We start from the raw sequence: 18246 nt of genomic DNA on the forward strand, positions 1-18246 counted from the left end.
TTTTGCAGTGATTTTTTTTTCTCTCATCTCTTATCTGACGGCAGAGCAAAAATAAAATAAGAGCCGGAAATTGAAGCAACATTCAGGTTTTCTAAGTAATATTTCCGGCATTACATTGTTAGTTTTCTGCTTGAAAAGCATATTATTATTTTTATGGACACCATTTTGAAATGATAAGCATTAAATTTTAAGTATGAGCAAATAAAGAGTTTTCGAATAAGTCGTGCACTTGTCTTCAAAGCAGAATTTGAATGTTTATATGAGAGAGAATGAGCCAAATGCAAGGCCAAATGTGACATTAGAAATAAACTAATATGACTAAGTACATAATCTCATTTTGAATGTCATCAATTTTGAGTGGCTGGTTTATGAAGTCATAACACCAAATAACGGCACCGTGTACAAATGAATGCATCTGAATGAAGAACGGTTATTTTATCATTGGATCAGCAGTATCGAACAAAATGCATGCACTAATTGCACACCAATTATTTGCGTTCAAAAGTCGAAGAAATCGTACCTAAATCAAGTAACAGCGACGACACACAGTTAAAAATTAGAATGAATCGAGTTAAACAAACTTTCGATATGTGACATTTGGCATTTAATATTTTCCCTTTTTTTTCTCTTACTCTCATCTCTTTCAATAATTTGAACATTCATTCAATCTCCTTTTTTTCTAGTTTTTCTTCGAGAGGACGAGTTTTTACACGAAAACATTACAAAAGCCAGGCTCTTTCCGTCTTTGTTGTTTGACTCAATTAAATTGCTCAACGAAACTAGACTTTCGCTTTTCTTCGTCATTTTACTTTCTCTCTCTCTCTTTCTATCGTCTTTTGTGCGTCGTTTTGTTTTCGCTATTGTGTATCGGCATGAAATTCAACAATAGTTTCAAATAAAATGTCAATGCCAAATACGCACCGAAAACATGCTCTTTTTTGTCGTCTAGGCAATCGACGACAGAGAAGAAAAAAAGAAATCAACATTTTACAATAAACATATTGAAAAATTGAAATTGAAAGGACCTACACACGCACACCGTACCAATGCATTGTTGTACCGGTAAGAAATACCATTCATTAAAATTGCACCCTGTCGCTATCATTTGTCGTCAACATCGATGCGAATCTCTGTATCGCCACATACCGAGGGGTATTACCAAATGGTTAGAATATAGAGAAAATGCCAAAGAACGGGATCGAAGCATTCACTAATTGCTGGCTTAATTTACCTTTTCTTCGCCGATAATCCGAGAAAAATGCTCGATTGACCGTCGCTTTAAGTTTCATTTCATTCAACAGTGTGTCAATAAGATTTCTGGTGCGTACTTACATTCCCATTTGACTTGAAAACACAAAACGAAGCGATAAATTTTTGGTATGATTCAATGAGAAATGCCCAGAAATTTTGTGTATATATTCAAGTAAAAATCAATTAATTTGATATTATTTTTCGTAATCTCAACAGGAACACTGTGATGACTTTTTTTTTAAGCCAAAAATGGGGTCAACAAAAACCGCAGGATATTTGAATTTGATGTGGTCGATTTATTTTTCGATATTTTTCAAAAAAAAAAAAAAAATTTGTTTCGTTGATGCGAATTTTCTCATGTAGTTGAACGAATTTCCAAAAATGTTGATTGACATTTTAAAAGGTATTTTGTATAGTCATCAAATAGGTAAAAATGTTGACATCATGTCGTGGCGTTATGCTAAATTCCAAACGCATCGATTCGTTTACACACAATTTAAATTCCATTAAAATGTGGCAGAACGACGCACAAATCAAAACAAGGGTGTATTTTCTTATTTAAAAAGTTTCGAATGTCTTTCATCAAACAGAGAAATGAGAACCATCGAAAAACTTGTTAACGAGTTCATGTTAAATCGTTTACAAGGATTTAAATGGCCCATGTAACTATGGTGCCGATTACACATTGCGTAGCATCATAAATATGCTGTCTTTTAAGACATTCATTGAAAAAAAAAAACCAAATAATTGGAATATTTTGTACAAAATTGTTTGATGACAACGCGTGCGCGTGCACAGATTAATCCAAACGAAAGAAAAGAATAAAACCGAAAAGTTTTCACCACTTTAAAATATACTAAAAAATAAGTAATCGTCCAAATACCTCTACGAGTTAATTACGGGAATTTTTGCCATTTTAAATTTCATTTACATTTTAGGGTGATTTATATTTTTGCATAAAATGAAATTTGCGTTTGAACTCACAATATTGTACGTACGCGGAAATAATTGGATTTGCCTTTGAAACTAGATGTGTGTGTGGACAATATTGATCTTGAACCCTTTAAGTGTTTGGATTTTCAAAGAGATGGATAGAGAGAGAGAGACTGTGAAAAAGAGTTTCGTCATCAAAGAGTTTCGGTTATATAATGAAAAGAGTTGTAATCATCGGTTGTCAAGTGTGCAATGCTCGATAGATTTTGTGAGAAATATGCGATTTAATTGCATATGTGTGTCATTTTCACGCTTATTAACGTTCAAAGAAACATGTAAACAATTTATGTTCAAAAAGTACACTTCAAACTCTCGTTTTGAATGGTAAGTGGCGCACGTCCGATCACACCACAATATTGTCATTTTGTCATCGTAATCCAACTGTGAAAATTTCATTTGTTTTAAACCGTCATTAATTGGTGTTGCAACATACTTGAATTATAACAACATATGAGTATGTTAAACACAGCCAATTAAAGGACTACCTTCAAAAAAAAGTACAAGCGAAAAGTAACTCTTTCAAAATCAGTTGAATATGTACCACATTATGAAAAGACTTTCAACCGAAATGAAGCTTAACCGAACGAGATGGAAGAGTGAAAATAAACGGACGGAATGAATGAATATGTTGAAGCCACAAAGACACATTGATGGCCAGTGGAAAAAAGGGGACGAAACGAAATCGTAGGTAGAAATGTTGTTCATGCTCAATCTATTCGAGTTGTAAAGAGCCAACAGGCGAGTAAACGGACCTTTTATCCGCTCCACTGTGTCTCTTTCAATATTGTCTTTTGCCTTCGTATCGCGCACAGCACATTCTTCGCGCAATATTGATGGAGCTCACTTTTCTCGCTTTACCAAATAAATATATAAAGGAAAAAAAATGTGATGAAATATATGAGAGCAAAATGTGCGAGACTAAATTGAAACCCCACACACACTGCAGAGAGACAGATACACACTACACACAGCACAAATATTTACACAATCGACGTGAATGCAAATTTAACCGGTGTGGATGTACCAATAAATTAATCAGTTCATGTAATACATATTGAATGGATTGTGCTTGTTGATGCATTCTAAGCCGAGAGATGAGCTAAAGAACGAGTAAAACGAACGAACCAAACAGCTTCGATAGCGTTTTTCTGTGCGCAAATCATATTTTCCGCAATGCAAACTCATCAACATCATATGAATATCATTTTGTGTTTATGAGATAAATTCCATGCGATTGTGTCCGAAGCGAGTGTGTGTGTGTGAGAGTGTGGTATTATCGCATGAATGGTCATGTTTGTTTATTGGCTGACAAGGCCAGGTTTGATAATGATAAAGCGTTCAGCCCGAACTTCAAATCAAATTTACCCGAAAGGTTCGATTTCGTCTCTTTCACTCAATCATCATCTATCGCACATTCGTTACTTTATGTCTCATTTTCACTCTAGACAATTTCTCGCACAAAATTGCAAATACCGTCTCGTTGAATTGAATATTTTACACACATTTATTCATTTACAAATAATTGCAATATATGCCTTGGGCGCACGCGAGCAAGCGCGCTTTCTATATGAGTTGCTCCTAATCGCATCATTTGTTCGCTTAAACATTTAATCATTCATTAAATTGTTAATGGACGGACAAAAACCATTTACCATTACCACTGTACTTTTATTCTGGCATTTTCATTGTAATGCAACAACGACCAATGGCACAGAGAGAGTAGAGACTGGGTAATCGTTTGTATATGTTTTGAAAAGTATGATAGATACACTCACCTTTTCACTGGCAGACAAAGTCTATGTATAAATTTTTGAATCATCACATTGATGACAACAGCATGAGATTTGCTGCTGTCTCTTCGTGTGTATTCGCATTGTTTTAAATCCCAACGGCATTAGTCGGCTTTGACCAAGAGCCAACACACACACACATACGAAAAAAAGGCAAGTGAGAGATAGAGAAATAAAACCCCAATCATTGTTTGCTTGCTTGCCACATTCTCGCCACCAGTCGCATTCGATTTTTATCTGATTTATGTAAATTAAAACCAGCGCACACAACCAACCGAAAAACCATGTATTTTACCGCATTCAAATTGCATACAAAAAAATATATACACTCTTTTGCCTGCTTGAACCGGTTTGGAAAATTTAACAATTTTCACTGGAATTTCGAATGTGTGTGTGTGAGAGAGAGAGAGTGAGAGAAATTTAATATTATTTTCAGAGCATGCATTTCAAAACTTTTCACATTTGAATTTGTTGATTCAATTGTTTGGAAGCCGACATCCCATATGGCTCTCTCGATAGCAGAACACTTTCAACAAAACGATTTATTCGTCTCCATTATTTCTTTCAAATTTCTAAACTCTCTTATCTTCTTTGAAGCAACGACTTTGTGCATAAAACAGAGAAAAAGGAGCGAATACAACTTGTTAAAATGATATTTACAATGGTTTCGGTTTTATGCCTTGCAAAACAACTGAAAAACAAAATACACGCAAAATCATTGTGATTTAATTGTGTTTAAATGGCGTGCATATCATGTGGGCGCATTGCGTGGAAAGGATGTGGTTGGAATAAAATCCTTCAACTCAAGCGCCTATTTCATTCTCTTTCGGTATGTGTATGTATGTATATTTTTGGCTTTGGTAACTGACGTACCCTTCGCTTGACTCTAGACCGAATTGGCATGTTGTCATCCAACCGAATAACAAACATATCAATTAAATTAAACTTTATCCTGTTATTTCGATGCTACTGAAAAAGCTGAAAACACAATATGGAACATTTTGAATTGAAAAATGGACTCTTTTTTAAAATAAAAATTGTACACATTTCTCTCGTTTATGTATAGTTTTCAATTTATTTCATTGCATTCTATATTTTGTGTGTGTGATTTTTGGCATCAATGGATTCTTGTTTGAATTTTTTTTCCTGTTTTCCATTCTATTATGGCTATTTTAATAAAGAATTCTTATCACAGATTTTTTTTCCTCAAATGCAACTGGTTGTCGACTGAGTGGTCTCAGTTCTGAATCCGTCATGATCGGTAAATACAATGACATTCAGAGCGCCGTGATTGATAAACACACACTCACAACTCTCTCTCTCTCTTTTTTTAACGGCAGACCACCTCTCTGCTGACATTTTGCGTATATCCTGTATGTGAGTGCGTGTGTTCTAAAATGTGTTTTGGTGACAGCCATATACGGTGCCTGAATGTACATATATATATATTTTTTAATATAGATAGCATCAGTTGTTGAATTCGTTTGCTTTCGTTCGTATATATATTTTTTTTTTGTTAAAACTTGTCGAAGCGTTAATAATTTTTCCGCAACTTAGGCATCATCGTTTCGATTATTATTACTATTATTTTATTTTTCGAAAATGGGGCGCTAAAGATATACATATATCTATACCATATAAAAATCGTAGTGTACGAGCATTTTGAGTGTGAGGGCTTGTGATTGTATTTCGCGCGCGCACAATTTTTGTGTGTGTGTGCGTATGTTATAGTGCAATCCAAATAGGCTCTCGTTCATGTTTTACATAAAATGTCTGTATACGTCGATATTTTCACACCGAATCTATCTAAATGATATCGAAGCGAGCTAAAATATTCAGGGCGAATACCCGGTTATTGCAAAGAGTAACACATTTTCCACAACACACATACACACATTTAATGGGTTTTTTGTTCGGCTTCGCCAGTACTGGCAAACAGCATTAGAGGCAACAAAAAAAAAGTTATTTTGTGTGTGAGCGCGCACCATTTAAGCATACAATCCAGTCACTATCAACCAACAATAATGTAAATTATGTGTGCGCTTATGCTATTTCATTGCCATAGTCGGTTCGACTTCGTGTGTGAGTGTCTGCGGTTGAGCATTCAGCCTGGATTTTTATTTGGTTCTTTTTTTTTTCTTCTCATTCTTTCGTAATTCTCTTTGTCACTCTACACGAGCACTGAACACCACGTTGCGATCTCTCAATGCTATTTCTCATTTAGATTCTCTCTATCTCTCTTTTTTTGTCATTCTAGTCACATTTTTAATGCAGCGCGCGCGACTTTGCCGCTGAATTAAAAAAAGAAGGATGTGCACGTTGCCAAACCGGAATCAATTCAAGATATGAGGCACTGAAATAGGTTTCAGATATGTCATCACCAGACATCGATCTCTCAAATTTTTACAGCTTTTTCTTCAAAATTTTTTTTTCTCGACAAATTCCACTTTAGCGTGACATTCATGTTTAAGGCTGAACGACGATGATGATGAAAAATCAAGGCAAATATAAAATATATGAAAAACGCTTTTAAATTACAAAACATTTTTTTTTTACATAAAACAATGTTGTATGTTCTTTTTTCTACGTTCGAGTTGATTCATTCTTATCGGAAACATTTCATACGTGTAACTGAGTTTTATGCATACTTTTTTACATTTTACTGCTACTCAAAGCATCAAAAATAAATGCCACACCAGAGTGAGAAAGCGAGAGTGAGAGAGTGAGATAGAAAGATAGAGAGAATCAACGACCGCTAAAACATGTATGTAAAAACCCCTGCTTGAGTTTGCTACGGGGTAAAAACTTACGCGCTATAGACGAGAAAAAATCTTTCAAAATTCTCACATAAAATATGTTGCAAACAACTTGAGATCGCATGGTAGCCATTTGTTTTTTTGTTCGGCTACAAACTGTTACCATATTAAATTTAAGGAAATTGATGCGATAATGTTGTGTAGAAAATTGGCCGAAAAATTGATTGGTTCTGCCTCTCAATGTGAGAAGTGGCTTTTCGAGCTGCATCATAACGATCAGATGATGTCTTTATTAAATGGTAAAAATACAATTGTCGCATCGTCACGCCATATTCCACTTGAACCAGATCCGTATCATTGATGAAAATTAAAATCTATCAAACGCGTGCGAACAGTCAGAAGCTTGAAAACACTTCGGAATTGAAATCCTTACTTTTTTCTTGATTCTTAGATTGAAATGGGAAGTATTTATAAATGTTTGTTAAGAGAAAAAAATTACATTTTCGGAAATAAGTTCACGAACTTTTTGGGGAAATAATGTTTTTTTTTTAAATTGTTTCAATTCAGAATAATTGTCTTACAGAAAATATTTTCGATTTGTTTTTTTCCGAAGAAAATTGAACTGTCGATTTCATGACAAAATCCCACTTTTATTGGATTAAATGAAAGTGGCTTAACTAGAAAACAAAGTGCTTTCGTAATAAAATATCCAAATAGCAATTGTTGATTTCTAATTGGTTGATGTTCGTAAATGACGCAAAAATGTACAAAGAAAATAAACAGGCCATATAGAAGCTTGTTAAAATCAATATCAAATTCGGTATTGCGTAAAAAGCGTGTGAATTCGGTATGTTTTTAATGAGATTTGAATCTCTGTGTGGTGCTACATATTTGCCTGTTGGCAACTGTACATGCATACATATACAATATGTTACCGTTTCAACGAACCAATACTGCGTTCAAACAAAAGAGAATCGAACTTTATTTTACTTTTCGTGTACAAGTCCAATTTGTGCTGAGAATTATGAAAAACCGAGGGAACTATTGACATACGATAAATCGTTATATTAAGAATTCTTTCTTCTTTTTTTTTCTCGTATAAACAAATCACTCATGAAAATATTTATACCACATAAATGTTTTGGATAGAAAGAAGAGTGAGACTTCAAGATGCGTTTTGTTTCTTTTGCAAATCAATGTTGTTGTTGATACGTTTGTTTTCGTCTGGTCTATTGAAAGTCAGCGATTTGTTATTAATAAATCCATTTGATTTTACAACAATGTGAAATAAAAATGGTTGGCTCGTGAGAGTGGAGAGTGGAAAAAAAGTGCGCGCTCGATACCGGCCGATAACAAAGGCTCATAGAAAATCAGAATAAAAACAATGTGGAATACGATTTTAGGTTCGATTAAAAGTCACATTGTGTGCATGAATGCATTTGTTACAATGGATTGACGAACAAGAGCGCGCGCGATTGTACAAACGAACAACGGTACAAATGAAAATGTTGGCACCGAGAGATAGAGAGAGAGAGAGAGAGAGAGAGAGAGAGTAAAGGAGAACTAAAATTAAACAATTTCAGTTATAAAAATGCGCTAGAAAACCTTACGCATGGAAATAGTTTTATCGTGCACATGCAATGCCAGCCAATCCAATTAACGGTCACCGAAAAACAGGGAACACAATTATTTTCCATTATCGAAATCATGTCAATAACCCATCGCGACTAAATAGTAATAACTAATAATAAAAGGTATGCCGATTCAGTTTGGCGCAACTGAATAATATTAATCAAATGAAACGTGAACATGATGAAAATATTTTTAGTAATTTTTTAGTTAAGTTGTCATTGTTTGGCCGTTTTTTAGTGCATACAACAGCAAAAAACAATTTCGCTTACTACTCTCGCTCGCTCTCTCGATAGGAAATAAATGTAATGTTATTGTATTCGAGTTATGTTTGGCTGAGTTGTCAAGCACAATGTCCCATTACATTGGCACAACCTGAAATATAATAATTCCGAGTGTTAAAAATGAAATCTTACTATCAGCACCAAAACATTCCAATTCCCGTTCTTTCAACAGCAAAATGGCATTAGGCGCGAAACCCCAGCCAAGATCATTCGCACGAAACGGTAAATTCAACAATCGACTTACGCAACAGGATATACGTACAAATATCGAGATAGAGAGAGAAAGAGAGAAAAATCGTGCCGTTGAAGTAGTCAAGAGGCAAAATAGTTTTGAAAACAAATACAGTGTCAAGAGATTTTTGTTTGAAGAGTTGAGTGGAACTACAAAAAAAATCGATTCTTCCTCTAATTAATGCCTGATTGATTCACGCAATTGTGACCACACTACAAAACCTCAACAAAACGAAACACCTACAGCTCTTTAAAAGTGAAATAAAATGAATTCAATGAGAAATAATTGGCAATGCTTAAAGCGAATTTTTTTTCTCTCAACGATTTTTTGTGAAAAGGACGTGTATTGTGGTGCGTGTGTTATCCATCAAGTCGTTCAAATCGATTGGTTTTCTTGCCACAAAGTGTTGTTATCGCATGCGTTCCATACCCAATTTTACTCGTTTTCAATGAGTCGATTTTTTTTAAACAATTTTTTTATTTTCTCGATTCATCTCACTCACTCTCTTCTCTTATTTGCTTTCCGTTTATTAAACGAACATTTATTTATCGAACAATATAAATTTAATGGTATTTTATATCAACGTGTCGTTTCTAAATCGTTGCGTTTAGATGTCAATGTGAGTGTGTGGAGTGAATGGTATGATATGATATTATTTGTGAAAAATGAAGAAAAATTCGAACTGTATGATGACTGATACCGTTTCTGTTCAGAAGACTTGGTTGTTTTCACATCCGTGCACACATGCTCATTGTTCGATCTCTATACATTTTCTGCTTACAATGTTCTCTGCCATTCAATGATCCAATCAGTCGATCAGTGTGCGGTAAAATGTTTATGATGACAATGGCACACATTATTTCACCACCGCGTCAATTCTTAATCTTGAACGTCTTATGACTACCCGATAATATTTTATATTTTTCATTTACAGCACAATCGCTCCACCACACACTTTTTTTCTCTTCGGTTTTTTTTTTGCTTCTGCGTCTTTTCTTCGTTTATGTATGTGTTGAACGCGGTTCGGTTTACTTTCTGCATTGAGATTGATAAATAGTGTTACGCCAATTGAACATTCAATTATCAAAACATACATGTTTTGCGCTGCTAAGAGATTATAAAGTGCTTGGTTCAAGTGTTTGTTGCGTGTCTACCATTATTTAACTCACTCTATCATCACAATATCGACTCCTTCTTTTTCTTTCTTCTCTCTGTCTGCCATTCTTCGTCACTCGTTGCTGTTTGGCGCATTCGATTTTCGGCATTTGCTTATGCAATGAGCTTGTGCGGCAAAAGTGGTGAACATCGGAGGTTATATTGTTGCATATTTGAACGAAAGAAAGACGAATTTCAAGCGTACACATAAACAAACTTCGCTTTATGCTCGCGTCGATTCTATTTAATGCGATTGTCTACACAATGTGAACATTGCTACCAAATTCTTTGGCGCATAGTTGTACGGTAAGAGCCTGTGGATGTGTGTGTTGTAACTGTATACTGTGTTTTAGGCAAATCTGTGCTCGCTTTTTCTTCAGTTCAATGCGCTTTCATTTTGTACTCAATAAAACACTTCTAGATCAAGTACATAGTTTTTTGGAGATCTTCATAATCAAATGCAGCCATTGTGATCAATCAATTGGCTTTCATCAAGCAACAATATTTGAAATTCACTTCCAAAGCTTGCACAACTTTTCACAGCTAAACGAACTTAATGGAGAACTTGACAACATTGCTTCAAAGTGAAAAAAGGATAGCCAATTGCGCAAAATACATGTAGTGAAAAAAATGGAGAATAAAAACAATCGAAATCAATACGAAAATTCTCTGGAAAAGTTATAGTTTATCCATATTTGGTTGGAAAATAACCATTATTCAATAGCTACTATCTATTAGATAATTAAAATCTAGGGGGAAATTACTCAAAATTTATCGAAAATTTGCAAGCTCCGAAATGATAGAAGCTCTCTTCTCTCGTAAGACCTCTGTCTTAACTCATAGTGACTTTTCTACTGCAGTTATTTTTTATCTTTTGCTCTATATTAAATGAATTATTGCAATTAAAATGCAACAGCAAAAGAGCATTTTTTCCTTAATTTTCCTTTAAGAAAATTTATTTTTGCAATTGCATAAGCTTCAATTGAAAATATTTTTTTTTAAAGATTTTCAATCAATTAAGTTGTTGATTCGTTCAATAATTTTTAAAATTATCGATAAAGAGAGTATTTTCTAGAAAAAGCAGAATTTAACAAAATGCTTAAATAAAAAATTATCAACATTTTGTTTAAAAAAATATTGAAGAATATTTCAAATCAATAAATTGGCCAAAATTTCGATTTGATTGACAAATTCATTTGAATTATCCTCTTTCGAACCAAAGAAAGACCATGATCTCTCTCTCTCTCTCTCTCTCTGAATTTTTGTGTCATTAAATGTACGTCATTTTATCGATACAAAAATTCGACGTTATTTTATCCGAATGTCAGAATATTTATGAAATATTCATATCGGCAAAATCGGTGTGTTGATTTTGTCATTAAGTATGTGATACATATTTTTTTTTTGTTCCAAATAAACATGTATGTTTCGGTGGTTGTTTTTTTATTTCAAGCGAAAATGCAATTAAATAAAATTACAATAATTACACGTTGAATTTCTACCGAGATAAAAGTAATTTGATGATGATGATGACGATGATGAAGACAACGAGAAATGATGAAGTACACTATACGAAATAAAATCAATAGAATTTTAGTTTTGTTCATCAACAAACAAAAAAGTGCAGAATAATGCTTGCGCACCGATTTTAATGAAAAATTATGAGACCACGCCCATTGAAAGGCTGTTGCATTTCGCTTTCTCTCTGTTGGGTGTTCGGCACTCAGTTCGGTGACAACGGCACATTCGTGTTCGCAGCAAACGATAAAGTACAAACAAACACAAGCACATACAACGATGAAAGCGGGCCGCCCAAGAATTTATTGGCAACAACAAACACAGTATAAATGGTTCTATCCCACTTTCGATTGGTTTGTATGGGTGCAATCGTGTGTATGGATGTACGTGTGTATGCGTGTGTGGCTTATTTAGATGGGTTTGTATGTTATGTTGAGCACAATGGTGGTCCGTATTGCTGTTTGTAGCCAGGAAGCGTAACGAAACAATCGAATCAAGACATCATTGGAGTAAAGCACTGTTTGGCATTTTGTAAGCGCAGCATTTTCATCTCGTGAAACTCGCAACATCATCATTGCGATTCGTTGCGAATATGCGTGTCCTGTTGCCGAAACAACGAATGAATGCACTTTTTTCATTTCGCCTATGACTACGTAAAAAATCGTTTGTTCATTTTAACTTAGCGACAAGAGGCACGTAAAACAACGGTTCTATATTTGTTGATCATACATTCGGATTGAAAATATTATTTTTTTAATCAAACTTATTGAATTAATCGTTAGATTAAGTTCTCATTAATTGTACTAATTAAATTTTATTGGAAGTCTTGATTACTAATTTCGGAATTTAAGCATTTTTCAATTTTAGAATGTCTTTTTGAATTTCAAATTTCGATGAATATTCCTTAATTTTTGATGCAAATTCTATATTTTCCGATACGTTTCCGATACATAGTTTTCGAGATCAATTTCTTTGATCTTGTCAAAATGAAAAACATGCCAATCTAAACAATCTCATTTGCATTTTGATTATGGTTCAATGGTTTCGTTTGATTGATCCACAAAATTAATTCATTAAATCTCTGGCATTCTATCGAATGCTATCTTTAATTTTGCGAATCTAATTGGAGAAATAATCCATAAAGAAATTGAATTAAGTTCGTGTTGCGTTGAATGAAAATGTCATGAAAAAGATCTTCGTTACAAAAATGACTCTCCTTCTTTCTCTCTCTCTCTCTCTGTGTCTGTTTCTTGAAAGGAAGCGTTAGTAGGTCATGCGAATGAAAAAAAACCGACGAAAAAGATGCGAACGAAAAAAAAAGTCATTGAATGTTTGTCTTTTGCTTGTAATTGTAAGTTGTGATTTTCCAATGCTACTGTTGGTGGTGGCTACAAAAGTGGCGTTTACCGACCATATTCATAATTCTGTCTCGATGGCTTTCTTGACGAGTACGATTGTGCAACGATTTTTGTAAACATTTCGCATCACATTCGGACTGTTGCTTTTGGCCTGCGTAAATCCCGTATACGCTTCCTATGGATTACTTTATTCCATATATACACACAACAGCCGATGTTGCTGTTGCAGAGCACATGGTCCATTCGCACATACACTCAACACACTCTCACACATGAATTTCACGTCGTACACACACACAAACTCATACACGCTCAAATTCTATCTTTCTTTCTCACAAGTACACACATACAATTCTTGATTCTCGTTCTTCTCTGCTCGAGAGTGAGTGAGGCACACACATCGCATTCACATTACATACAACACCCAGTGCACATACAAGCCTGTGATAGTGAATCGTATACATATCGCGTTTCTCGGTTCTCTGGTCCCGCTCTCGTGTGATTCAATTATTTTGTTTCTGTTCTCGGCAATGAACGAGCACGCAAACACGAACCTTGTTTGTAGTGCGTTTTTGTTTCGTTATTTCCAGTGTGTCTTGTGTGTATTTCAATGTGCTTTTTTTTGAACAATTCGATTCGGTTTTTCACTTCACACGGAAAACAAACGAAAAACTTCAATTCGGTGGTTGGCATTCGATTTTCACATTCGAATTTTTCACAAATTGAATGGAAACAACGACACGTTAAATGCATTTTTAATAATTACAATTGGGAAATGGTAAAAGTGCTTCACAACAGCGAACCAAAATAAATGAAACGAGTGAGAAAAATAAAAAAACAACAACAATGTTTTATGGAAAATGTGTGTGTATCGATTTTGAAAAGAAAAATAAACGATAATATCAGTGACATTTGATAAACACGTATATGAACAAGATATGAATGGATTTTTGTTTCGTAATTATTCTGTGATTATGATAATGTGTGAATAGTTTGATTGCACCACAACACATCTTGCGGATTATTTCAACTGCCAACTGTCTTGGTGTCTAATTTGAATACATTTGGTTATATTGCCGCTACATTCAAACGAAAAAGCATTTTTTTTTGTTATTCATGGTTAGTGTAATTGAAATTTGTTGGTGATTTTGATATTTGCATTTCAAATTGGATGCTGGTTAGCGGTTGAATTTGATAAGGATATTAAACCGTTTGTAATAAGCGCTGTTAATATGCAAAGCATTTTCTAGAAGTAAGCACATTGGTTGGTTGAAATTTATTACAATTCAAGCTTAATTAGATTGGCCGAGAGAGCAAAAACAAAACAGTTCCTTGCAATATATTTGAAAATGTCGACAGGATAATGACGGAAGCAAAATTATTTACGAGTTGAAATTCAATTCGAAAAGTTATATGCACAAATGCAGATGTAGCAAAATTTTACAGACAAATCACATTAATTTTACAAGGAACGTCTCATTAGCAGCATATACATTTGATAATACACTAAATAGAAGAAATTAAGCTTTTTTGAATGCAAATTTCGCATTTTGCGCAGAATTGGATAGGTGATGATTTTAATTTAAGAATTTAAGGTTACCAAACTGTTTCTTTTACCGAATTTTTTAAAGAAAATGAAAAAGAAATCGAATGAAAGTCGCAAAATAGGCTTATAACTAAAATTATTTAGGTTTATAATATCTTATATTTAAATTCCAACCTAAGCTAACAAACTTAATGGTGAAAAATAGATTTTTAAGACTTGAATAGTTAAACATTTTCAGAGAAATGACAATTGTCTTTAAACTTTGCATTCACTATATCAATGAATATAAACTCCATCATTTTGAGCCTATGATTTCAATGTTTTGCCTTTTTCCCTCTTTTTTTCAGTCGATTAAAGAATTCGTGCACTGCAGCGGAAGTAGCGAGTGAAAATAATGTCAAATCATCAAACCTAGAGCATCGACTGAATTCAATTGTGGTGTGAAATGAACAAAAAACGTTAAAAGTATTCCGATTATATATTGAAAGTGCAAATAAAAAGAAAAAAAACTTAAAAAAAGTTACCAAAAAGTTAGGAAGAAACTTTGAAAATTCTTGTTTAGTGTAAATTTTTGTTTATTGCGCGCGGAATTAGAAATTCGTCAAGATTTTCGCGTTACAATCAACACCAGCGGCCATGATGGGAGCATCAGTGACTCCCTGGCCAGGAACGACAATGATGGATCGCGTCACATTGGATGACATTCCACACAAAGGTAAACACGCATATATAACCAAATACAATTTTTCATCTTTCATCGAAATTAGCGAATTTAAAACACAAATAAACCGAATTAAACAAACAAAACAAGTGACAAGAATGTTCACATTTTCCAATGAAAATCCGTTCAAAATCTTGATTTAAAATGTTCGTTGTTCATCATGGTCGCCATCGTGGATATTCGATTATGGATAGAGTAATTCAAACTATTTTCAATTGATAAATAAATCGGATGCTTAGGAACATTGCAATTTCTCAATTGACCTTTCTGCCCGTCGAACTGATTTCTTAATTTAATATTCTTTCCTTAAAGACGAAACAAAATCGATTCATGCAAATACTTTTTCAACGGAATTCAACCCTTTTTCCTTATCATTCTCTCACACCCCGTTTCTTTCTCTCGTTGCCCATAAAAAAAGTTGCTTCTCTTTTCCATAAAATACATTGCTATAAACACACGCAATTTGCTGACTTTATGTTATAGCGTCCAATTCGGCATGAAAATGTGCTATTGATTGTTTCTTGCTACTTTATTCGAGTCCGCTTTCACTTTTCAATTCAAATAAAAGTATGTAAGACCCTTTGGCTCTGTTGTTGTTGTTTTTGTTGGACGATATTGTGTCCATTTCAAAGGGGGGACACTCGGAATAATCGTTTTTAAATTGAAAACGTTTATAACTTTATCTTTGAACGGGAGCAAAAACAAAATCAAATCCCGAATATTTTCTCCGAAGAAATGCTCCTTTTTTGCCAAAAACTGTGCAATTGCTGCAATGAATGAATAATTTATTGTCGAATAAATTCAATTTAAAGGAAATTATCTTTGATTTTTTTTATTTCGTTTTACATTCACTCTTTGTCGAGGCAACATAAAGTGTCGTTATTTATTTACATTGCACATCTTTCTGGCTACTCTTTAATTGTTTTATGCGATCCTTTTAACGTCTAACGCTAATATTTGTTGACTTTGTCAGTTTTCTTTCCATCCCAACCGAAAAGCTTATGCAAAATCTAAGGTGTCGCACATCGCATTTCAAATAAATTCGAAACTGATCAAGTTGACAAATACAAGAGAGACTTACATATGTGTGAAAAGAGTCGTCTGAAAATCCGACGACATTCTTTTCGATATGCACGAGAAAAAAGCCGTTATGTGCATACATAATTTCTGCCATGTATCCTTTGAATAAATATGAAACAAGCAGACACCACAGATTGGCAACAAACAAACATAAACTGAGCACGGAACTCACAACACAGACACACAACAACAACAACAACCAAAAAATAGTGCAAACCAATAGATGGCATCAAATCGGCACGTCGTCCCCAAGATATTTGCATAAAAATATACATATATTCAATCAATAATGTGTATCACGACGTTTTGTTTGTTTGATGTCGTTTCGAAAGGATCCATTCGAATATATGAGAAATCGTGAAACCATGCAATCGACGTTTGTTTGTTCACGGCATACAGATATCAATAAAAGAAAGAAAGGAAAAAAAGTACGAGATCAATAAAATGAATAAAAAAAGGCGAAGAATTCATGTGTTGAGCATTGATTGAATATATTCGAGTGTCGCATGATTAGTCGCCTTTTTGCCGTCTTCAGACAACTTCAAACGTTTTTGATTTAGACGAATTTCCGAAGAATCATAATGACATTTAAGCGCAACAACATTTTTTTCCAATATATTTGAATCGATACCATTTTGGACGGCGGGAAGAGAACTTTTTCGAATTTTTTTTTGTTTGAAATGTAGCAAATTAATAGCTAACGTATCTTTTTTCCGTTATAATAGTAAAGAACAAAAAAAAAATCGACTATTTAAAATTTACTAGAAATCGACAAAAAAAACCATAAACAATGTTTGGATTTTTTTTTAAATGAATAGATTTGATATTTGTGAAGAGTTTGAGTTTCGATTTTTATTGAAATTTTTCATGTAGTCTTGAATAGTAGCTAGGACACACCTAATGTAGAATGTGATTTTATAGATTTTTTTTCCTTTGATTTCTGCGTTTATCAAAAAGTGACATAGGCCAAAGTGGAATTTAGATCAAAAATGAGAACGACGTTTACACCAGCACAATTCGAATGTTGAATATGACCAATAATTTGTGTTGCATTGCGTCGAAAGAGTTTATTTTGACGGTGCAAAATTGAATTAAAAATATTTAAGAAAAATATATAAATCCCAAGTAAATATAGGATGATGAACAAATTAACTTATATTCTGATGGAATTTTTCTTTGTTTTTATCTCACTCTCTTTTCTCTCTCTCTCTCTCTATTTATCTCTTGCTCTATGTGTTGCTCATCTTTGTTTTGTGCATTTGCACAAATGATCTGGATGCATACAAATAAAAAAAACTCTGTGCGCGCGCACATGTCAAATATCTTCTCATCGCGCTGCGGCACCGATGCACTCAACTCAACTTCCATTACGCAATGATCATATATTGGCCAAACAAATTTTACGAACGAAACGAAAAAAAAACACTGATCATATCCAAAATGAAATCATTTTAACAACGAAACACAAAAAAAATGCAAAAAAACCATAACACGAAAATCAATCTTTACAAACCGTACATAAACTAAACAAACAGCACGAGTCCAATACCAGATGTCGGCTGATTTTCAACCAGATTCAAGTAAGTAAATCCATCATGCAACATTCCAAACACAATAAAAAAAACAAATTTTGAAAGAAAAATCAACTAAAAACATTTAACGTTTATTGTTAAGCAGAAGATGACTTTTGTACACAGCTAACATTTTGCATGCATCAAATCAGAATCAAAAAACGCCACAGAGCAATGCCATTCTAAAAAAAATAATAATGGCTTAAATATACAAACACACAAAACACCAGAAATGAAATAAAAAGAGATGCAAGAAACAACAAAAAAAATCAATCTTTCAATTCACGAAATCTCATTTAAGGAAAAAGAAGAAGCAGAATAAAATAAGAAGCAGTCCATTCGAATGAATTGTTATTGAATGT

At 33.8% G+C, this 18246-nt stretch overlaps 1 protein-coding gene across 4 annotated transcripts in view; it reads left to right on the forward strand.

Annotated features, from left to right (window-relative positions):
- Nucleotides 1–13393: 13393 nt before the first annotated feature.
- Nucleotides 13394–18246, forward strand: part of LOC116346551 (paired box protein Pax-6) — a 40565-nt gene continuing 35712 nt past the window's right edge. For 2 of the 4 annotated variants that reach the window (XM_031776685.1, XM_031776701.1), the window contains exons 1-3: nt 13394–14085; nt 14860–15227; nt 17849–17893. In XM_031776685.1, the coding sequence (XP_031632545.1) occupies nt 15149–15227; nt 17849–17893 (124 nt within the window). In that variant the 5' untranslated portion in view covers nt 13394–14085; nt 14860–15148. The other 2 variants (XM_031776693.1, XM_031776708.1) reach the window with 2 other exon arrangements.

This window comes from Contarinia nasturtii, unplaced genomic scaffold, assembly GCF_009176525.2.
Source record: "Contarinia nasturtii isolate CC-2019 unplaced genomic scaffold, AAFC_CNas_1.1 Cnas_scaffold_129, whole genome shotgun sequence".
Classification (NCBI taxonomy): Eukaryota; Metazoa; Arthropoda; class Insecta; order Diptera; family Cecidomyiidae; genus Contarinia; species Contarinia nasturtii.